This window comes from Macaca nemestrina, chromosome 10 (genome assembly GCF_043159975.1).
Source record: "Macaca nemestrina isolate mMacNem1 chromosome 10, mMacNem.hap1, whole genome shotgun sequence".
Taxonomy (NCBI): domain Eukaryota; kingdom Metazoa; phylum Chordata; class Mammalia; order Primates; family Cercopithecidae; genus Macaca; species Macaca nemestrina.
The window spans coordinates 83,042,955-83,066,757 of record NC_092134.1 but is presented as its reverse complement, the minus strand read 5'-3'; the positions used below and the strand labels follow the sequence as shown (position 1 = coordinate 83,066,757).

General features: G+C 42.1%; 1 protein-coding gene and 1 pseudogene across 1 annotated transcript in view; one reads left to right on the top strand and one right to left on the bottom strand.

Moving 5' to 3' along the window:
* The window catches only part of LOC105492848 (family with sequence similarity 186 member A), a 78,272-nt gene that overhangs the window by 34,931 nt on the left and 19,538 nt on the right, over positions 1-23,803 (bottom strand). The window contains exons 2-3 of the mRNA XM_071071746.1: positions 3,539-3,758; positions 1,185-1,355 (exon numbers count right to left, since the gene is read on the bottom strand). Coding sequence (XP_070927847.1) covers positions 1,185-1,355; positions 3,539-3,758 — 391 coding nt within the window. The remainder of the gene's footprint in view (positions 1-1,184; positions 1,356-3,538; positions 3,759-23,803) is intronic.
* On the top strand, positions 6,012-6,438 carry LOC105492847 (large ribosomal subunit protein uL24 pseudogene; annotated as a pseudogene).

Here is a 23,803-nt window from a genome sequence, read left to right as displayed (position 1 = left end):
TCCTAGCTATCTACCCAAAATAAGTAGGTAAATAATGGCATTATTCATAAAAGCCCCAAAGTGGAAACAATTCAAATGTACATCAACTAGTGAATGGGTAAACAAAATGTGGTATATCCAAACATGTGTAAACTAACAATGAAAAGAAATTACCAAAATGTCCTATAACATGACTGAATTTAGAAAACATTATACTAGTTGAAAGAAAATAAACAGAAAATACTACATATAATATGATTCTGTTTGTGTGAAATATCCAGATAAAACAAATGTAGTATAAAAGAAAATACATTAGTGACTGTCTGGTGCTGCCGATGGGTATAAGGATTGACTATAAATTAGTATGAGGGATTTTTTGGGATAATGGAAATGTTCTAAAATTAGATTGTTGGCCGGGTGCGGTGACTCACACCTGTAATCCCAGCACTTTGGGAGGCCAAGGCTGGTGGATTATTTGAGGTCAGGAGTTTGAAATCAGTCTGGCCAACATGGTAAAACCCCTGTCTCTACTAAAAATACAAAAAAACTAGCCAGGCATGGTGGCAAGTGCCTGTAATCCCAGCTACTCCAGGGGCTGAGGTACAAGAATCGCTTGAACCCAAGAGGCGGAGGTTGCAGTGAGCCAAGATCTCACCACTGCACTCCAGCCTAGGTGACAGGGTGAGACCCTGTCTCAAAAAAAAAAAAAAAAAAAAAAATTAAAATTAATAAATTTAAAATAAATAAAAATAAAATTAGATTGTGGTGATAACTGCATAACTCTGTAAATACATGGAAAATCATTTAATTGTATACTTAACATGTATGCAAATTATGCCTTAATAAAGCTGGGGTTTTTTTGGCCAGGTGCAGTGGCTCATGCCTGTAATCCCAGCATTTTGGAAGGCCGAGTCAGGTGGATAACTTGAGGTCAGGAGTCTGACACTAGCCTGGCCAACATGGTGAAACCCTGTCTCTATTAGAATTCAAAAATTAGCCAGGCGTGGTAGTACATGTCTGTAGTTCCAGCTACTCTGGAGGTGGAGGCAGGAGAATCGCTTGAAACCTGGAGGCAGAGGTTGCATTGAGCTGAGATCAGGCCACTGCACTCCAGCCTGAGTGATAGAGCGAGACTGTCTGGAAAAAAAAAAAAAAAAAAATACAACTCCATCTACTCCAACTCCAAAATCATAAAGCATGCTTACATATTTTTTTCTTTTGTTTCTTCTTTTCATCAAGGAAAGCTGTACTAAATCTGCTTAGTATCTTGACATTTTTCTCAATAGCTTTTAACGTATCTGGTAACATCTCCATTCGTGCTATCCAGTGGTAGTGTTCATCAACATCCATTAGAGTCATCTCAGACAAAACGGCATCTTGAAGAGAGTAAAAAAAAAATCGTTTTTATGCAGAAAAATAAAAATCTATAGCTACATAGGCTTATAATATTGGGTAACTACTCAATATAGTAAATTGGGGAATATAGGTATCTCACACTTACTGCCATTCTGAGGCTTTTCTCTATGAAGAAATTAAAAAGGAAGAAACTTGGAATAGAAGGCTAAACAGTAAGTCTTAGACATAAATACATTAATCAGGTTAAAAAATGTCTGGTTTGGTACCTAAAATTATGTGTGTGTGTATGTGTGTGTTTTGTTTTGAGACAGAATCTTGCTCTGTCCAGGCTGGAGTGCAGTGGCGCTATCTCAACTTACTGCAACCTCTGCCTCCCGGGTTCAAGCAATTCTCCTGTCTCAGCCTCCCGAGTAGCTGGGATTACATGCATGTGCCACCATGCCCAGCTAATTTTTGTATTTTTAGTAAAGACGGGGTTTCACCATGTTGGCCAGGCTGGTCTTGAACTCCTGACCTCAGGTGATCCACCCACCTCAGCCTCCCAAAGTGCTGGGATTATAGGCATGAGCCCCCACACCCGGCCTATGTGTATGTGTTTTAATATTGGAGATCTAAGCCCTAATTAACTCATTTGGCAAGTTATCCAGTTTTTTTTTTTTTTTTTTTTTTAAGACTGAGTCTCACTCTCACCCAGGTTGGAGTGCAGTGGCGCAATCTCAGCTCAGTGCAACCTCTACCTCCCAGGTTCAAGCGATTCTCCTGCCTCAACCTCCCTAGTAGCTGGGACCAGAGGCATGAGCCACCACGCCCAGCTAATTTTTGAATTTTTAGTAGAGATGGGGTTTCACCATGTTGGCCAGGCTGATCTCAAACTCCTGACCTGGGGTGATCTGCCAGCCTCGGCCTCCCAAAGTGCTGGGATTACCAGCATGAGCCACCGCACCCGGCCATTATCCAGTATTTATAACCCTCGTTGCATGAAATTTCTAGCAACAAAATAAAATTAATTCCCTTGTTTGGTATTCTTAGTTTATTCATTCTTTTTTTTTTTTTTTTTTTGGAAATGGAGTCTCACTCTGTCACCCAGGCTGGAGTACAGTGGCGCGACCTCGGCTCACTGCAGCCTCCACCTCCCAGGTTCAAACAATTCTCCTGCCTCAACCTCCATAGTAGCTGGGAATACAAGCACATGCCGCCACACCTGGCTAATTTTTTGTATTTTAGTAGAGACGAGGTTTCACCGTGTTACCCAGGCTGGTCTCGAACTCCTGAGCTCAGGCAATCCACCTGTCTCAGTCTCCCAAAGTGCTAGGATTACAAGCGTTAGCCACCACACCTGACCAGTTTATTCATTGTTTCATTCAACCAGTGTCTACTCTGACGTGTGCTATTCTAGATGCTGTAGATACAACATTAAGTAAAACAAGTTCCCTGACTTCATACTGCTTACCTTCTGGTGAAAGGAGACAGAGAAAAAGTTAATTATATAGATACTAATGCTATAGACAAAAATAAAGAAATGTAGGCTGGGCGCAGTGGTTCATGCCTGTAATCCCAGCACTTTGGGAGGCCAAGGCAGGTGGATCGTTTGAGGTAGGAGTTCAAGACCAGCCTGGCCAACATGGTGAAACCCTGTCTCTACTAAAAATACAAAAATTAGCTGGGTGTGGTGGTGCATGCCTCTGGTCCCAGCTACTAAGGAGGTTGAGGCAGAAGAATCGCTTGAGCCTGGGAGGCGGGAGTTGCAGTGAGCCGGAATCGCACCACTGCACTCCAGTCTGGGTGACAGAGTGAGACCCTGTCTTGGGGGAAAAAAAAAAAAAGGTAAAGTGTAAGAAAAAGTGCCAGGTGGTAGGGATTGGGGATGGTCAGAGAACATCTCATTTTAAAGTGGAATTTAAGCAGGGAATGAGCCATGTGTCCATCTGGTGGAAGATGCTCCAGATAAGGGAATAGTATGCATAAAGACACTGCTGGCATGCTTTAAAAAAAAAAGGAGGCCAGCATAGCTGGCGCTTAGTGAACAAGTCTATATTTTTCCTATTTTATTCCTACTGGAATAGAGGATAACCATTCTCTGAATAACCTCCTTAGTCTTTTCTTCTTTAGTCTGATTAATCCTTCAAAATTTACTTATACATTCTCTTCTCTATCTTTTTCATTAACTTTATGGTTTTACTCTGAACCGCTTCTGTAAACTTACTCCATTCTTCCAACCAGATCAGAATGTTGGCAAGAGTCTTTTCTCTAATTTCAAGAGTCTTAGCATAAGTAGCCATTTTCTCAAGAAAATTGGTTCTCTGTTTTTTCTTTTGTTCTGTAAGGGAGACATTCCTTTCAGAGGACGAGGTAAAAACAAGAGTATAGCGAGTCATTATCCGATGCACATTGTTCATTATTTCACTCAGCTGCATATCAATGTCCTGTAAGAATAAGAAGGGGGTATGTATTAATGCTCAGTTTGAAAAGAAGCTTTGGTCACCTTTCTTCTCAGAATGTCAGTGACAGTTAATTTAAAGCTATCCAATTAAAGTCTTGCTAATTCTAGCTTTATTGTGAGTCTCAAATTTTCCCTCTTAAAAAAAATTCCTTTTTCTGCCCTCATCATCCTAGCAATGCTATAATATAATGGAAAGAACATTGGGTTTGAAGCCATATCTGGATCTTAACTCTAGGTCTTTCATTAAAATGACTTTTAATAAATCACAGCATTTCTGAGCTCCCTCTGCAACCTCTGTAAAATGATGGAGATACTAAATACACAGTTGATGTGAAGTGTATAAAATTTGTGAAAATGCTTTATAAACTGTAACTGCTAAAAAAAAAAAGAAAAAGAAAAGAAAAGAAAGAAAATAAAAGAAAACAGAAAAAAATGCAAGTTGCTTCTTTTTTCCTTTCTTACCTGGAAAACAGTTATCAGAATATGCCTCAAACATACTTTTCTTTCATTATCTCCTTTGCTCAAGAATCTTATCACTTATTAGCTTAGTACATTGAGTATATGGGGAAGAAAAAGAATTTTATCAGCAAATCTCTTTTCTTCCTCACTCTATCCTAGAAATTTTTTATGGATGTAATGACCACCTCATATACGGCATTTGGAAATTTTTGAAGTCATTTTTGGTTGTCATAATAATTGTGAGGGTGGACTACTGGCATTTAGTAGAGGGTACTAAGGAATGCTAGCCCATTCTACAGTGCAACGGACAGTATCACACAATGAAGAACTGTCTCAAATCCTGTGTGTCTTGTGAATATTTCACAGGACATTCATGTAGGAAAAAAAAATCTATTTATAATTATCCAAGCCTAAAACCAAACTCCAAATCTAAACACAGACCAAGATCAGTGTCTCACACCTGTAATCCGAGTGCTTTGGGAGACCAAAGTGGGAGGATCTCTGGAGGCCATGCATTCAAAACCAGCCTGGGTGACAAAGTGAGATCCTGCCTCTGAAAAAAAAATTTTTTTTGACGGGTCATGGTGGCTCACGCCTGTAATCCCAGCACTCTGGGAGGCTGAGGTGGGTGGATCACTTGTGGTCAGGAGTTCAAGACCAGCCTGGCCAACATGGTGAAACCCCGTCTGTCCTAAAAATACAATAAATGAGCTGGGCATGGTGGAGGATGCCTGTAATTCCAGCTACTCGGGAAGCTGAGGCAGGAGAATGTCTTGAACTCAGGAGGTGAAGGTTGCAGTGAGCCAAGATCGCCGCACTACTGCACTCCAGCCTGGGCAACAAGAGTGAAACTCCATCTCAAAAAAAAAAAAAAAAAATTAACACAAAGTGTTTTTTGCCCAATTTAATGATACACTGCAATTTCCACAAATACAAATATTATGTAAATCAATAAAAAAATGTTATTTAAAATTTCTCCAAGAAATTTTCACCATTCTGGAACACCACAATACCAACAGCAATGCACTAGTGATAAGAATTTTTTTTTTTTTTTTTTTTTTTGAGATGGAGTCTCGCTCTGTCGCCCAGGCTGGAGCGCAGTGGCGGGATCTCAGCTCACTGCAAGCTCCGCCTCCTGGGTTTACGCCATTTTCCTGCCTCAGCCTCCCGAGTAGCTGGGACTACAGGCGCCCGCCACCTCGCCCGGCTAGTTTTTGTATTTTTTAGTAGAGACAGGGTTTCACCGTGTTAGCCAGGATGGTCTCGATCTTCTGACCTCGTGATCCACCCGTCTTGGCCTCCCAAAGTGCTGGGATTACAGGCTTGAGCCACTGCGCCCAGCCGATAAGAATATTTAGTGCCAGTACAATAAAGCTGAATTTGTATCAGCCTCCATTTGTATCTTTCATATTTATTTTAATTTTACATATAGATGCAAGCCTCTGTCTACTTCTAGTGAAGTTTGACCTAGGATTTACACACTGAAATGCATGTTATTATAAATTGTTTTCCTTTTACTTATTCTCACACATATTAATTTTTAAAGTATAGGTAGTTTATGAATATCATCTTACAGCAATAAAAAAATGTTAAAAATATTTTTTAAAGGCATAGTAAATCTGACAGTTAAGACACTGGTTCAGCCCTTCCAACTTTATTATTCTTTCATTTTGGCTTCAGACAAACTGAACTCTCTCTACACTCCTTATAATAAGAGTAAGATGAGCATGTAGTTCTCTTCCCTTTTGTGGCCATCATTGAAGCCAGGGTGGCCGAAATGAAGTTCAATCCCTTTGTGACTTCCGACCGAAGCAAGAATCACAAAAGGCATTTCAATGCACCTTCCCACATTCGCAGGAAGATTATGTCTTCCCCTCTTTCCAAAGAGCTGAGACAGAAGTACAATGTGCGATCCATGCCCATCCGAAGTTCAGGTTGTATGAGGACACTATAAAGGTCAGCAAATGGGCAAAGTAGTCCAGGTTTACAGGAAGAAATATGTTATCTGCACTGAACGGGTGCAGCGGGAAAAGGCTAATGGCACAACCGTCCATGTGGGCACTCGCCAAAGCAAGGTAGTTCTCACTAGGCTAAAACTGGACAAAGACGGCAAAATGATCCTTGAACAAAAAGCTAAATCTCACCAACTAGGAAAGGAAAAGAGCAAATACAAGGAAGAAACAATTGAGAAGATGCAGGAATAAAGTAATCTTATATACGTGCTTTGATTAAAATTTAAAACCAAAAAAAAGAGTAAGATTTGGATTTTGCCAACCAAATCATCATGCAAAATGAGTATTCTGATGTTAGGTGTATCTGCTGTTACAGCCAATAATAATTTAAGTCAGGCCGGGCGCGGTGGCTCAAGCCTGTAATCCCAGCACTTTGGGAGGCCGAGACGGGTGGATCACGAGGTCAGGAGATCGAGACCATCCTGGATAACACGGTGAAACCCCGTCTCTACTAAGAAATACAAAAAACTAGCCGGGCGAGGTGGTGGGTGCCTGTAGTCCCAGCTACTCGGGAGGCTGAGGCAGGAGAATGGCGTGAACCCGGGAGGCGGAGCTTGCAGTGAGCTGAGATCCGGCCACTGCACTCCAGCCTGGGCTACAGAGCGAGACTCCGTCTCAAAAAAAAAAAAAAAATAATAATAATAATAATAATAATTTAAGTCAGGAACACAGGAGAGCCAAGGCAAAGTTTGCTAAGCCAAATGATGAAGAATAACATTACAAGCTAACACATAGCACAGTGATCAAGGAAAAAATACTACCAACTCCTCATAAATTCTCCCAGAAAAATGAAGAGGAAAAAATACTTCCCAACTCATCCTTTGAGATCAATGTATACTGAAGACAGACAAAGGCACTACAAAATAAGAAAACTAAATACAAACATACCCGATGAATATTGATACAGAAAACCTTACCAAAATACTAGCAAACAGAATTCAACAGCACATTAAAAGGATTATACACCATGATCAAGTGAGATTTATTTCTAGAATGCAAGGATGGTTAAATATACGTAAATCAATCAATGCAATGTGCCAAATTAACAGAATGACAGGAAAAAAAACACATATGATCATCACAATTGATTTAGAAAAAGCATTTGACAAAATTTAACACCCTTTCATGATAAAAAAAGAAAAAAATACAAAAGAGGCTGGGCACAGTAGCTCATGCCTGTAACCCCAGCACTTTGAGAGGCCAAGGCAGAAGTTTCGCTTTAGTCCAGGAGTTCGAGACCAGCCTGAGCAACATGGTGAAACCCTGGCTCCACAAAAAATAAAAAATATCAGCCAGGTATGGTGGCGTGTGCTTATAGTTACAGCTAGTCAGGAGGCTGAGGTGTGAGGATTGCTTGAACCTGGGAAGTCAAGGCTGCAGTGAGCCATGATTGTGCCACTGCACTCCAGCCTTGGTGACAGAGTGAGCCCTTGTCTTAACAAGAACAAAAAACACACACTAAAGAAACTAGAAATAAAAGAAAACTTCTTCAACATAATAAAGGCCATATACGAAAAGCCCACAGATTATAATATACTCAATAGTGAAAGACTGCAAGTTTTTCTCCAAGATTAGGAACAAGGCAAGGAGGCCCACTTTCACCATCTATCTAACCTAGTACTGGAAGTCCTAGACACCACAACTAGGCAAGAAAAAGAAATAAAAGGCACACAATTTAGAAAGGAAAAAGTAAAATTATCTCTGTTCACAGATAACATGATCTTAAATTGTAGAAACCCTACATATGTAGAAAGCTCTATATACGTAGAAAGCCCTAAGGCTTACCCCCCTGTGCTCATATGCACGCGCACGCACACACACACACACAAACACACTACTAGAACAATAAATTCAGCAAAGTTGCAGGGTAAAAAATACAGATCAGTCACATTGCTAACTACACTAACACTGAGCAATATGAAAAAGAAATTAAGAAAACAATGCCATTTATAATAGCATCAAAAATAATAATGTATTTAGAAATTGCAGCTCACACCTGTAATCCCAGCACTTTGGAAGGCCGAGACAGGTGGATCACCTGAGGTTGGGAGTTTAAGACCAGTCTGGCCAACATGGTGAAACCCTGTCTCTACAAAAATACAAAAATTATTCAGGTATGATGATGGGTGCTTGTAGTCCCAGCTACTTGGGAGGCTGAGGTGGGAGAATCACTTGAACCTGGGAGGCAGAGGTTGCAGTGAGCTGAGATTGCGCCACTGCACTCCAGCCTGGGTAACAGAGAGAGACTCTGTCTCAAAAATAATAATACTGAGAGGCCAAGACAGGTGGATCACTTGAGGTCAGAAGTTCGGGACCAGCCTGGCCAACATGGTGAAACCCCGTCTTTACTAAAAATACAAAAATTAGCCAGCACGGTGGCAGGCACCTGTAATCCCAGCTACTCAGGAGGCTGAGGCAGAAATGCTTGCACCCAGGAGGCGGAGCTTGCAGTGAGCTACGATCGCACCACCGCACTCCAGCCAGGGCAGCAGAGCAAGACTCCATCTCAAAAATAAATAAATAAATAAAAATTTAAAATAATAATAATAATAAATTTAGAAATAAACTTATCCAAGGAGGTAAAAGACTTGTATACTTGTTGTTTTCACTACAAAATGTTACTGAGAGAAATTAAACACAAGTAAATTGAAAGATATCCCATATTTATGGATTGGAATATTTAATGCTGTTAAGATGTCAATACTACCCAAACCAATCTACATATTAATACAACCTCTATCAAAATCCCAATGGCTTTTGTTTTGTTTTGTTTTGTTTTTGCAGCAATACAAAAATTCATCCTAAAATTTACATGGAATCTCAAGGGACCCTGAATGGCTGAAACAATCTTGAAAAAGAAAAATGAAGTTGGAGATCCCACATTTTCTGATTTCAAACTTATTCCAAAGCTACATTAATCAAAATAATGTGGTACAGGCATAAAGACAGACTTATAACCTGATAGAATAGAATAGAGAGCACATAAATAAACACCAAGTTAACAGTATGTGTATAGTATAGTGTATTCATAGCATAAGGTCAAATTATTTTCCAGAAGGTTGCTAAGGCCACCCAATGAGGAAAGGACAGTCTTCTAAAAAAAAAAAAACACACACACAAATGTTGGTGGGAAAACTGAATATCTACATATGAAAGAATGAAGTTGGATCCTTACCTTATATTATATAAAAAATTTAACTCTAATTTGCCAGTCTGTGTCTTTTAATTGGACCATTTAGTCCATTTACATTTAAGGTTAATATTGTTATGTATGAACTTGATCCTGTCATGGTGATATCAGCTGGTTATTTTGCTCGTTAGTTGAAGACTCATCAGTTTGCTGTATTCAGGAGACCCATCTCACATGCAGAGACACACATAGGCTCAAAATAAAGGGATGGAGGAAGATCTACCAAGCAAATGGAGAACAAAAAAAAGCAGGGGTTGCAATCCTAGTCTCTGATAAAACAGACTTTAAACCATCAAAGATCAAAGGAGACAAGGAAGGCCATTACATAATGGTAAAGGGATCAATTCAACAGGAATAGCTAACTATCCTAAATATATATGCACCCAATACAGGAGCACCCAGATTCATAAACCAAGTCCTTAGAGACTTACAAAGAGACTTAGACTCCCATACAATAATAATGGGAGACTTCAACACCCCACTGTCAACATTAGACAGATCAACGAGACAGAAAGTTAACAAGGATATCCAGGAATTGAACTCAACTCTGCACCAAGGGGACCTAATAGACATCTACAGAACTCTCCACCCCAAATCAACAGAATATACATTCTTCTCAGCACCACATCGCACTTATTCCAAAATTGACCACACAGTTGGAAGTAAAGCACTCCTCAGCAAATGTAAAAGAACAGAAATTATAACAAGCTGTCTCTCAGACCACAGTGCAATCAAACTAGAACTCAGGACTAAGAAACTCAATCAAAACCACTTAACTACATGGAAACTGAACAACCTGCTCCTGAATGACTACTGAGTACATAACGAAATGAAGACAGAAATAAAGATGTTCTTTGAAACCAATGAGAACAAAGATACAACATACCAGAATCTCTGGGACACATTTAAAGCAGTGTGTAGAGGGAAATTTATAGCACTAAATGCCCACAAGAGAAAGCTGGAAAGATCTAAAACTGACACCCTAACATCACAATTAAAAGAACTAGAGAAGCAAGAGCAAATACATTCAAAAGCTAGCAGAAAGCAAGAAATAACTAAGATCAGAGCAGAACTGAAGGAGATAGAGATACAAAAAACCCTCCAAAAAATCAATGAATCCAGGAGCTAGTTTTTTGAAAAGATCAACAAAGTTGATAGACTGCTAGCAAGACTAATAAAGAAGAAAAGAGAGAAGAATCAAATAGACGCAATAAAAAATGATAAAGGGGATATCACCACCGACCCCACAGAAATACAAACTACCATCAGAGAATACTATAAACACTTCTACACAAATAAACTAGAAAACCTAGAAGAAATGGATAATTTCCTGGACACTTACACTCTCCCAAGACTAAACCAGGAAGAAGTTGAATCCCTGAATAGACCAATAGCAGGCTCTGAAATTGAGGCAATCATTAATAGCCTACCAACCAAAAAAAGTCCAGGACCAGACGGATTCACAGCCGAATTCTACCAGAGGTACAAGGAGGAGCTGGGACCATTCCTTCTGAAACTATTCCAATCAATAGAAAAAGAGGGAATCCTCCCTAACTCATTTTATGAGGCCAACATCATCCTGATACCAAAGCCTGGCAGAGACACAACAAAAAAAAGATAATTTTAGACCAATATCCCTGATGAACATTGATGCAGAAATCCTCAGTAAAATACTAGCAATCCGAATCCAGCAGCACATCAAAAAGCTTATCCACCATGATCAAGTGGGCCTCATCCGTGGGATGCAAGGCTGGTTCAACATACAAAAATCAATAAACGTAATCCAGCATATAAACAAAACCAAAGACAAAAACCACATGATTATCTCAATAGATGCAGAAATGGCCTTTGACAAAATTCAACAGCACTTCATGCTAAAAACTCTCAATAAATTCGGTATTGATGGAACGTATCTCAAAATAATAAGAGCTATTTATGACAAACCCACAGCCAATATCATCCTGAATGGGCAAAAACTGGAAGCATTCCCTTTGAAAACCGGCACAAGACAGGGATGCCCTCTCTCACCACTTCTATTCAACATAGTGTTGGAAGTTCTGGCTAGGGCAATCAGGCAAGAGAAAGAAATAAAGGGTATTCAGTTAGGAAAAGAAGAAGTCAAATTGTCCCTGTTTGCAGATGACATGATTGTATATTTAGAAAATCCCATCATCTCAGCCCAAAATCTCCTTAAGCTGATAAGCAACTTCAGCAAAGTCTCAGGATACAAAATTAATGTGCAAAAATCACAAGCATTCTTATACACCAGTAACAGACAAACAGAGAGCCAAATCATGAATGAACTTCCATTCACAATTGCTTCAAAGAGAATAAAATACCTAGCAATCCAACTTACAAAAGATGTAAAGGACATCTTCAAGGAGAACTACAAACCACTGCTCAGTGAAATAAAAGAGGACACGAGGACACAAACAAATGGAAGAACATACCATGCTCATGGATGGGAAGAATCGATATTGTGAAAATGGCCATACTGCCCAAGGTAATTTATAGATTCAATGCCATTCCCATCAAGCTACCAATGACTTCCTTCACAGAATTGGAAAAAACTGCTTTAAAGTTCATATGGAATCAAAAAAGACCCTGCATTGCCAAGACAATCCTAAGCCAAAAGAACAAAGCTGGAGGCATCATGCTACCTGACTTCAAACTATACTACAAGGCTACAGTAACCAAAACAGCATGGTACTGGTACCAAAACAGAGATATAGATCAATGGAACAGAACAGAGTCCTCAGAAATAATACCACACATCTACAGCCATCTGATCTTTGACAAACCTGACAAAAACAAGAAATGGGGAAAGGATTCCCTATTTAATAAATGGTGCTGGGAAAATTGGCTAGCCATAAGTAGAAAGCTGAAACTGGATCCTTTCCTTACTCCTTATACGAAAATTAATTCAAGATGGATTAGAGACTTAAATGTTAGACCTAAAACCATAAAAACCCTAGAAGAAAACCTAGGTAATACCATTCAGGACATAGGCATGGGCAAGGACTTCATGTCTAAAACACCAAAAGCAATGGCAACAAAAGCCAAAATTGACAAATGGGATCTAATTAAACTAAAGAGCTTCTGCACAGCAAAAGAAACTACCATCAGAGTGAACAGGCAACCTACAGAATGGGAGAAAATTTTTGCAATCTACTCATCTGGCAAAGGGCTAATATCCAGAACCTACAAAGAACTCAAACAAATTTACGAGAAAAAAACAAACAGCCCCATCAAAAAGTGGGCAAAGGATATGAACAGACATTTCTCAAAAGAAGACATGCATACAGCCCACAGACACATGAAAAAATGCTCGTCATCACTGGCCATCAGAGAAATGCAAATCAAAACCACAATGAGATACCATCTCACACCAGTTAGAATGGCAATCATTAGAAAGTCAGGAAACAACAGGTGCTGGAGAGGATGTGGAGAAATAGGAACACTTTTACACCGTTGGTGGGATTGTAAACTGGTTCAACCATTGTGGAAAACAGTATGGCAATTCCTCAAGGATCTAGAACTAGAAATACCATATGACCCAGCCATCCCATTACTGGGTGTATACCCAAAGGATTATAAATCATGCTGCTATAAAGACACATGCACATGTATGTTTATTGTGTCACTATTCACAATAGCAAAGTGTTAGAATCAACCCAAATGTCACCAGTGACAGACTGGATTAAGAAAATGTGGCACATATACACCATGGAATACTATGCAGCCATAAAAAAGGATGAGTTCATGTCCTTTGTAGGGACATGGATGCAGCTGGAAACCATCATTCTCAGCAAACTATCACAAGAACAGAAAACCCAACACTGCATGTTCTCACTCATAGGTGGGAATTGAACAATGAGATCACTTGGATTCTGGAAGGGGGAAATCACACACCAGGGGAAATCACACATTATGGGGAAGGGGGAGGGGAGAGGGATGGCATTGGGAGTTACACCTGATGTAAATGATGAGTTGATTGGTGCTGATGATTTGATGGGTGCAGCACACCAACATGGCACAAGTATGCATATGTAACAAACCTGCACATTGTGCACATGTACCCTAGAACTTAAAGTATAATAAAAAAAAATTTTAACTCAAAATAGATTAAAGACCTAATACTTATAAAACACTTAGAAGAAAACATAGGAGAAAGGCTTCATGGCATTGGATTTGGCAATGATTTCTTGGACATGACACAAAATCACATGCAATAAAAGTAAAAATAGATAAATGGGCTGGGCACAGTGGCTCACGCCTGTAATCCCAGCACTTTGGGAAGCTGAGGCAGGCGGATCACAAGGTCAGGAGATCAAGACCATCCTGGCTAACATGGTGAAACCCCATCTCTAGTAAAAATACAAAAAAATTTAGCCAGGCATGGTGGCAGGTGCCTATAGACCCAGCTACTCGGGAGGCTGAGGCAAGAGAATTACTTGAACTTGGGAGGCAGAGGTTGCAGTGAGCTGAGATCCCGCCACTGCACGCCAGCCTGGGCAACAGAGCGAGACTCCATCTCAAAAAAAAAAAAAAAAAAAAAAAAAGATAAATGAACTGTAACAAAGTTAAAAACATTTGTTTGTCAAAGGACAAAATCAACAGATTGAAAAGTCAACCTGGGAAATGGGAGAAAATATTTGCAAATTGTATATCCAGTAAGGGTTAATATCCACAACATATAATGTGTACAAAATCAATGTCAAAAAAAAACACAAAACCCAAATAGGCTGCACACTGGTGGCTCACCCCTGTAATCCCAGGACTTTGGGAGGCCGAGGTGGGCAGATCAGTTGAAGTCAGGAGTTTGAGACCAGCCTGGCCAACATGGTGAAACCCTGTACCTACTAAGAATGCAAAAATCAGCCAGGCATGGTGGCACACTCCTGTAATCCCAGCTACTCGGGCGGCTGAGGCACAGGAATCACTTGAGCCTGGGAGGTAGAGGTTGCAGTGAGCTGAGATTATGCCAGTGCACTTCAGCCTAGGCGACAGAGAGACACTCCATACCCCCAAAAAAACAAAAACAAAAACCCAAATAAACCAATTTTAAAATGGGCAAAGGATCCAAAAAAGGTATATAAATGGCCCAAAAATATATGAAAATGTGTTCAACATAACTAGTCATTAGGAAAACGTAAATCAAAATCACAATAATATACTAGTTCATACCCGTTAAGATGGCTACTATGAAAAAAACAGAAAATAACAAGTGTGGGTGAGGCTGTGCAAAATTGGAGGCCTGTGCACTGCTGGTGGGAATGTAATATTGTGCACCTGCTGTGGAGAAAAGGATGACAATTCCTCCAGATATTAAAAATAGAATCACCATATGATCTAGCAATTGTTCTCTGTGTATACATCCAAAAGAATTATAAGCAGGATCCCTAAGAAATATCTGTACACTCATGCTCATAATGTCATTATTCACAATAACCAAGAGGTAGAAGTAACCCAAGTGTCCATTAACAGATAAATGGATAAACAAAATGTGGTGTATAATTTTATATATACACAATGGAGGCTGGGCACAGTGGCTCATGCCTGTAATCCCAGCACTTTGGGAGGCTGAGGTGGGCGGGTCACTTGAGGTCAGCAGTTTGAGGCCACCCTGGCCAACATGGTGAAACCTCGTGTTGCACTAAAAAACACAAAAATTAATCGGGCATGGAGGCGGGTGCCCGTAATCCCAGCTACTTGGGAGGCTGAGGCAGGAGAATCGCTTGAACCCGGGAGATGTAGGTTACAGTGAGCCAAGATTGTGCCATAGCACTCCAGCCTGAGCAACAGAGGGAGACTTCGTCTCAAAAAATTTAATGTAATTTAATTTTTTTTTTTTTTTTTTTTTTTGAGGCAGAGTCTTACTCTTTTTTTTTTTTTTTTTTTTTTTTTTGAGACGGAGTCTCGCTCTGCCGCCCAGGCTGGAGTGCAGTGGCCAGATCTCAGCTCACTGCAAGCTCCGCCTCCCGGGTTTACGCCATTCTCCGGCCTCAGCCTCCCGAGTAGCTGGGACTACAGGCGCCCGCCACCACGCCCGGCTAGTTTTTTTTTTTTTTGTATTTTTAGTAGAGACGGGGTTTCACTGTGTTAGCCAGGATGGTCTCGATCTCCTGACCTCGTGATCCGCCCGTCTCGGCCTCCCAAAGTGCTGGGATTACAGGCTTGAGCCACCGCGCCCGGCCGAAGCAGAGTCTTACTCTTTTACCCAGCCTAGAGTGCAGTGGCATGATCTCAGCTCACTGCAAACTCTGCCTTCTGGGTTCAAGTGATTCTCCTGCCTTAGCCTCCCGAGTAGTGGGATTACAGGTGCCCACCACCACGCCCAGCTAATTTTTGCATTTTTCGGTACAGACAGGGTTTCACTATCTTGGCCAGGCTGGTCTGGAACTCCTGACCTCATGATCCACCTGCCTCTGCCTCCCAAAGTGCTGGGACTACAGGCGTGAACCACTGTGCCTGGCCGACTTAATTTAATTTTAAAATATACATAATAGAATGTTGTTCAGCCTTAAAATTGAAGGATATTTTGACATGCACTACAATATGGATGAGCCTTGAACATACTATGCTAAGTGAATAAGCCAGTCATAAAAAGACAAATACTTTATGATTCCACTTAAATGAGGCATCTAGAATAGCTGAATTCATAGAAACTAAGTACAGTTGTGGTTTTCAGGGGATAAGGAGAAAGGGAAATGGATGCTGTTGTTTAATGGATACAGAACTTCAGTTTTCAAAGGTGAAATACTTCTGACTTTGGTTGCAAAATAATGTATAGCAATACATATTCACACTTAAAACTATTGTACTATATACTTAAAAATAATTAAGGCAGTAAATTTTATGTATATTTTACCACAGTTTTTTTTTTTTTTTTTTTTTTTCCTGAGATGGAGTTTCGCTCTTGTTGCCCAGGTTGGAGCACAATGGCATGATCTTGGCTCACTGCAACATCGACCTCCCAGGTTCAAGCGATTATCCTGCCACAGCCTCCCAAGTAGCTGGGATTACAGGCATGCGCCACCACACCCAGTTAATTTTGTATTTTTAGTAGAGACGGTGTTTTACCATGTTGGTCAGGCTGGTCTCAAACTCCTGACCTCAAGTGATCTGCCTGCCTTGGCCTCCCAAAGCGTTGGGATTACAGGAGTGAGCCATCACACCTGGCCTAATTAATTTTTTTTTTAATTTAAAGAGGAGTAATCAAATGTTAAGTGATGGAAATATTGGATGCAGAAAGAGAGGTGATGCAGTTGTAACAAATCTAACTTAAGAACACAGGAGACAGGAGACAAAGTTGGCCAAGCTGAGTGATAAAGAATAACATCATAACTAATGCATAGTATGGTAGTTAAAAAATAAATATGCTGGGTGCGGTGGCTCAAGCCCGTAATCCCAGCACTTTGGGAGGCTGAAGCAAGTAGATCATGAGGTCAGGCGTTCGAGACAGGCCTGGGCAACATAGTGAAACCCCATTTCTACTAAAAATACAAAAAATTAGCTGGGCATGGTGGCACGCACCTGTAATGCCAGCTACTCGGGAGGCTGATGCAGGAGAATTGCTTGAACCTAGGAGGCAGAGGTTGCAGTGAGCCAAGACTGTGCCACTGCATGCCAGCCCGGGTGACAGTGTGAGACTCCGTCTCCAAAAAAAAAAAAAGAAAGAAAGAAATAATACTAGATAATACGAGGCCAGGCACGGTAGTTCACACTTGTGTAATCCTAGCACTTTGGGAGGCCAAGGCGGGCGAATCACTTGAGGTCAGGAGTTGGAGACCAACCTGCCCAAGATGGTGAAACCCCGTCTCTACTAAAAATACGAAAAATTAGCCAGGTATAGTGGTGGGTGCCTGTAATCCCAGGTATGTGGGAGGCTGAGGCAGAGAATTGCTTGAACCTGGGAGGCGGAGGTTACTGTGAGCCGAGATCGTGCCACTGCACTCCAGCCTCCTGGGTGACAGAGCAAGACTCTGTCTAAAAAAAAGAAAAAAAGAAAAAAAAGAAAGAAAGAAATAATACTAGGCTGGGCAGTGGTGGCTCACACCTGTAATTGCAGCACTTTGGGAGGCCGAGGCGGGCGTATCACGAGGTCAGGAATTCAAGACCAGCCTGGTCAACATCGTGAAACCCCGTCTCTACTAAAAATACAAAAATTAGCCAGGTGTGGTGGCATGCCCCTGCAGTCCCAGCTACTCGGTAGGCTGAGGCAGGAGAATTGCTCAAACCTGGGAGGCAGAGGTTGCAGTGAGCTGAGACCACACCATTGCACTCCAGCCTGGGTGACAGAGTGAGGCTCCATCTCAAAAAAGTAAAACAAAACAAAAAAAGAAATAATACTAATTGCTCACAAACTTTTCCAAAAAGTTGAAGAGAAAGGAGCAATTCCTAATTCATTATTTGATGTCAGCATTACCCTGATATTAAAATCAGACAGATGTAAAAGAAGAAAATTACAAACCAATATCCCTCACCTCATGAAAACAGTCACAAAAAATGCTTCATAAGATTTTCAAAAATTCTGGGACAGATAGGTGACCAATAAAATAAAACAGAAAATAGAAACAAACAATATCCTTAAAAAATAGTATCGTGGGCCGGGCGCGGTGGCTCAAGCCTGTAATCCCAGCACTTTGGGAGGCCGAGACGGGCGGATCACGAGGTCAGGAGATCGAGACCATCCTGGCTGACACGGTGAAACCCCGTCTCTACTAAAAAATACAAAAAAACTAGCCGGGCGAGGTGGCGGGCGCCTGTAGTCCCAGCTACTCGGGAGGCTGAGGCAGGAGAATGGCGTGAACCCGGGAGGCAGAGCTTGCAGTGAGCCAAGATCACGCCACTGCACTCCAGCCTGGGCGGCAGAGCGAGACTCTGTCTCAAAAAAAAAAAAAAAATAGTATCGTGAACAAGTGGGATTTACCGTGGTATGCAAGGCTGATTCAAAATTTGATAATTTCTAAATGTAACTCACTAGGTCTATGGATTAAAGAAGAACAATTTATTGCCTCAGTATACACAGAAAAAGTAGTTGACAAAATTCAACATTCATTCATGATTTCTAAAAGAAGCTCGATAATAAACGAGGACTAGAGTGTAATTTCCTCAACCTGATAAAGACCATTTACTAAACATTTACAGCTAGCATCATACTTAATGGTGAAAGTTTTAAGCGCTCTAAAGGTTCTGTTCTAATCATTTGTACTCAACATTGGATAAATGTCCTAACCAATTCAATAAGGTCAAAAAAAGAAATACAAGAAAATGGATTGGAAAGAAAGAAGCAACATGGTTTCTATTTACGACAAAAAGTTTGTCCATGGGCTGGGCGCGGTGGCTCACGCCTGTAATCCCAGCACTTTGGGAGGCCGAGGCGGGCGGATCACAAGGTCAGGAGATCGAGAATACGGTGAAACCCCGTCTCTACTAAAAATACAAAAAATTAGCCGGGCGCGGTGGCGGGCGCCTGTAGTCCCAGCTACTCAGGAGGCTGAGGCAGGAGAATGGCGTAAACCCAGGAGGCGGAGCTTGCAGTGAGCCGAGATCGCGCCACTGCACTCCAGCCTGGGCGACAGAGCGAGACTCCGTCTCAAAAAAAAAAAAAAAAAAAAAAAGTTTGTCCATGTAAAAACTTCCAAAGAATTTACCAAAGAGGCCAGGAGCAGCGTCTCACACCTGTAAACCCAGCACTTTGGGAGGCCAAGGCTGGCAGGTCACTTGAGTCCAGAAGTTCAGGACCAGACTGGCCAATATCATGCAACTCTCTCTCTACCAAAAATACAAAAATTAGCCGGGCGTGGTGGCATGTGCCTGTAGTCCCATCTACTTGGGAGGCTGACGCAGGAGAATCGCTTGAACCCGGGAGGCAGAGGTTGCAGTGAGCCAAGATCACTCCACTGCACTCCAGCCTGGGCCACAGAGCGACACTCCATCTCAAAAAAAAATTAATAAATAAAAATAAAAAAATAAAATAAAATAAAATAAACCAAAAACCATTTATTTACACTAGCAATATACAATTAGAAATTGAAATTTGGCCGAGCATGGTGGCTCATGCCTGTAATCCCAGCACTTTGAGAGGCCGAGGCGTGTGAATCACCTGAGGTCAGGAGTTTGAGACCAGCATGGCCAACATGGTGAAACCCTGTCTCTACTAAAAACACAAAAAATTAGCTGGACATGTTGATGCACACCTGTAATCCCAGCTACTCAGGAGACTGAGGCAAAAGAATCACTTGAACCTGGGAAGTGGAGGTTACAGCTAGCTGAGATTACACCATTGCACTCCAGGCTGGGCAACAAGTGCAAAACTCTGTTCCAAAAAAAAAAAGTAGCCAGGTGTGGTGGTGCATACCTGTAACCTCAGCTACTCAGGAGGCTGAGGTAGGAGAATCGCCTGAACCTGAGAGGCAGAGATTGCAGTGAGCCGAGACTGTGCTACTGCACTCCAGCCTGGGCGACAGAGAGAGACTCCGTCTCAAAAAAAAAAAAAGAAAAAGAAATTGAAATTTAATAAAACAGTGTCACAGGAGCCTATGGGTGTCACTTTGCCATCCAGAAACCTCTGCGGCCAGCGAAGCCTCTGCTTGAGTTTTGCTCATGCCCGCTGGGCTCATTCCACCTACTAGGCCCAGCAGGCTGCCCTCAGATCATGATACCGGCCCGAATCCTATGCCTGCCAAGGGTGAGCCAGGCATGGAGCAGAGAGGGGTGTGTGAGCAAACAAGTGCAGGGTTTGGCCACTGTGCACCCCCGCTGTAGCAGCAGGGCAGGCATCTCCAGGTGCTGGCACAAGCACTGGCTCTGGGAGAGGCTGTGGCTGGACCAGACATACCACAAGCGGGTTCTGCTGCAGGCACCAGTGTCCGGATGAGGAAAACTCAGTGGTGCCCAAAAGCTCAGAGGTCTGGGCCCTCAGGAGGATCACCACTTTTCATTCATACGGTCCGGGGGCATGTCACAACCGTAGCTCAGTGAGCCAGCTGGGGATGTGTGACAGCTCCTTTAGTTCCCGCCATTTAGTCCCAAGTTCCTACCCCTGTCTAGGAAGAATGAGGTTACATGGGCAACTGAAGGGTGAGCAAGGTGGAGAGGAGCTTTACTGAGTAACAGAACAGCTCTCAGCAGAGAGGATACCTGAAGTGAGTAGCTCCTATCTGCAGTCAAGTCATCCCAACAAGTGTAGAGGAGACTTGAAGTGGGTAGCTGCTATCCGAAGGCAGGTAGGCCTGATGAGTGTAGGCCACTCAAAGTGGATAGCTCCTGTCTTCAGGCAGGTAGTCCCTAGGAGGCTCTGAGTCTGGCTAGGTTTGGGGTTTTTATGGGCTCAAAAGGGAGGAAGTGCATGCTGATTGGTCCATGGGCAGCCCTGGTGGGCCTGGAAAAAGTACCATCTGATTGGCCGAAAGGCATCAAGGAAGCTTTCACTCTGGTCCTGGACTCCACCCTAAACTGGCATTGTGGGTTGAACCTCCTTTTACTTCTGTCTCTCTCAATCTCTCTCTCTCTCTTTTTTTTTTTTTTTTTTTTTTTAGACAAGGTCTTATCCTGTTGCCCAGGCTGGAGTTCAGTGATGCAGTCATAGCTCACTGCAGCCTAGGACTCCTGGGCTCCAGAGATCCTTCCACCTTCACCTCCCAAGTAGCTGGGACTACAGACAAGTGCTACCATGGTCAGCTAATTATTTTGCTTTTTATTTTTATTTTTAGAGATGGGATCTCACTATGTTGCTCAAGCTGGTCTGAAACTCCTGGGCTCAAATGATCCTCCCACCTCAGCTTCCTGAGAGCTTGGGAGTATAGGCATGAGCCCCTGTGCCCAGCAGAGCTCTGTTTAAAGATGCACAATTGAAAGGGGCAATCTTCTGGCAGTGGAAGAAACACAGACAGGAAGAAACACCATTTGGCAATTAGGTACTAAAAAGGGGGGAAAAAGAGAGCTACAATCACCAGGACGGTACGTTATTAGTGTAATGACAGACAAATACATGAGTGGAATAGACTAGAGTGCCTAGAAAAGGACTCACATATATGTGGTCAATTGATTTTTGACAGAGGTGCAAATGCAACTCAGTAGAGAAAGGACAGTCTTTTTAACAAGTGGTATTCAAATAATTGAATATCCACAAGCCAGAAGAGAAAAACAAGCTTTTATTAACGTCTTGCACAATATTTCAAAAATTTAGTCAAATGATTCTACAAGCTAAATATAAAATTTAACACTATAAACCTCCTAGAAGAAAACATAGGAGAAAATACTTATGACCTCGGGTTAAGGCAGTGATTTATTTGATATGATAACAAAGTCACAACCAATGAAAATACAACATAAGGCCAGGTGTGGTGGCTCACGCCTGTAATCCTAGCACTTTGGGAGGCCAAGGCAGGTGAATCACCTGAGGTCAGGAGTTGGAGACTAGCCTAGCCAACATGGCAAAACCCCATCTCTACTAAAAATACAAAAATTAGCTGGGCGTGGTGGCAGGCACCTATAATCCCAGCTACTCGGGAGGCTGAGGCAAGGGAATTGCTTGAAGCCGGTGGGGGCAGAGGTTGCAGTGAGCCAAGATCGCACCACTTCTTTTGCCTGGGCAAAAGAACAAAACTCTGTCTCAAAAAAAAAAGAAAAGAAAAGAAAGTACAACATGATATATTAGATTTCACAAAAACATAAGACTTCTGGCCGGGCGCGGTGGCTCAAGCCTGTAATCCCAGCACTTTGGGAGGCCGAGACGGGCGGATCACGAGGTCAGGAGATCGAGACCATCCTGGCTAACACGGTGAAACCCCGTCTCTACTAAAAAATACAAAAAACTAGCCGGGCGAGGTGGCGGGCGCCTGTAGTCCCAGCTACTCGGGAGGCTGAGGCAGGAGAATGGCGTAAACCCGGGAGGCAGAGCTTGCAGTGAGCCGAGATCGCGCCACTGCACTCCAGCCTGGGTGACAGAGCCAGACTCCGTCTCAAAAAAAAAAAAAAAAAAAAAAAAAAGACTTCTGCAATATGAAAGATACTGTTAAGAAAATGAAAAGTGGGCCAGGCACAGTGGCTCACGCCTGTAATCCCAGCACTTTGGGAGGCCAAGGTGGGTAGATCACCTGGGGTCAGGAGTTTGAGACCAGGCTGACCAACCTACAAACCAAAAATACCAAACCAACATACCAAAAATACAAAATTAGCCAGTGTGGTGGCACATGCCTGTAATCCCAGCTACTCTGGAGGCTGAGGTAGGAGAATCGCTTGAACCGGGAGGCGGGAGGTGGAGGTTGCAGTGAGCAGAGATTGCAACATTGCACTCCAGCCTGGGCAACAAGAGGGAAACTCTGTCTCAAAAAAAAAAAAAAAAGAAAATGAAAAGTCAGGTGAGCAAGGTCACGCCTGTAATCCCAACACTTTGGGAGGCCGAGGTGGGTGGATCACAAGGTCAGAAGACTAGCCTGGCCAAGATAGTGAAACCCTGCATCTACTCAAAACTACAAAAATTAGCCGGATGCAGTGGCAGGCGCCTATAATCCCAGCTACTCAGGAGGCTGAGGGAGGAGAATTATTTGAACCCCAGGGGCGAGGATACAGTGAGCCGAGATTGCACCACTGCACTCCAGCCTGGGTGACAGAGTGAGACTCCATCTCAAAAATATATACATACAAAAAACTAAATTAAAAAAATGAAAAGTCAAGTCACAGTCTGGGAGTAAAAATTTACAAATCATATAGCTAATGGGAATACAAATTGGCACAATTATTCTGGAAGAAAATGTGTCAGTGTTTAAAAGAACTTCAGGTACACTTACATTTTAACCCAGCAATCCCATTTCTAGGAATATACCCTGGGGGTGCACCTTCAACCATATGAAAATGCCTACGTATAAGGTTACTTACTGCAGCATTGTTTGTAATTATGAAGTATTGGAAATAACTTAAATGTCCATACATAGGAGAGTGGTTGAATTAACTATGGTATAACTACACAGTGGATTATTTAAAAGAATAATGAAGGCTGGGTGCAGTGGCTCATGCCTGTAATCACAGCACTTTGAGAGGCCAAGGCAGGCGGATCACCTGAGGTTACGAGTTTGAGACCAGCCTGGCCAACATGGTGAAACCCCATTTCTACTAAAAATACAAAAATTAGCTGGGCATGGTAGCGCACGCCTGTAATCCCAGCTGCTTGGGAAGCTGAAACACAAGAATCGCTTGAACCTGGGAGGCGGAGGTTGCAGTGTGCAGAGATCGCACCACTGCACTCCAGCCTGGGTGACAGACCGGGATTCCATCTCAAAAAAAGAAAACAAAACAAAAAGTATAAAGATCTCTGTGAACTGATATAAAGTAATCTCCAAGACACACAGTAAGTAAAAAAAA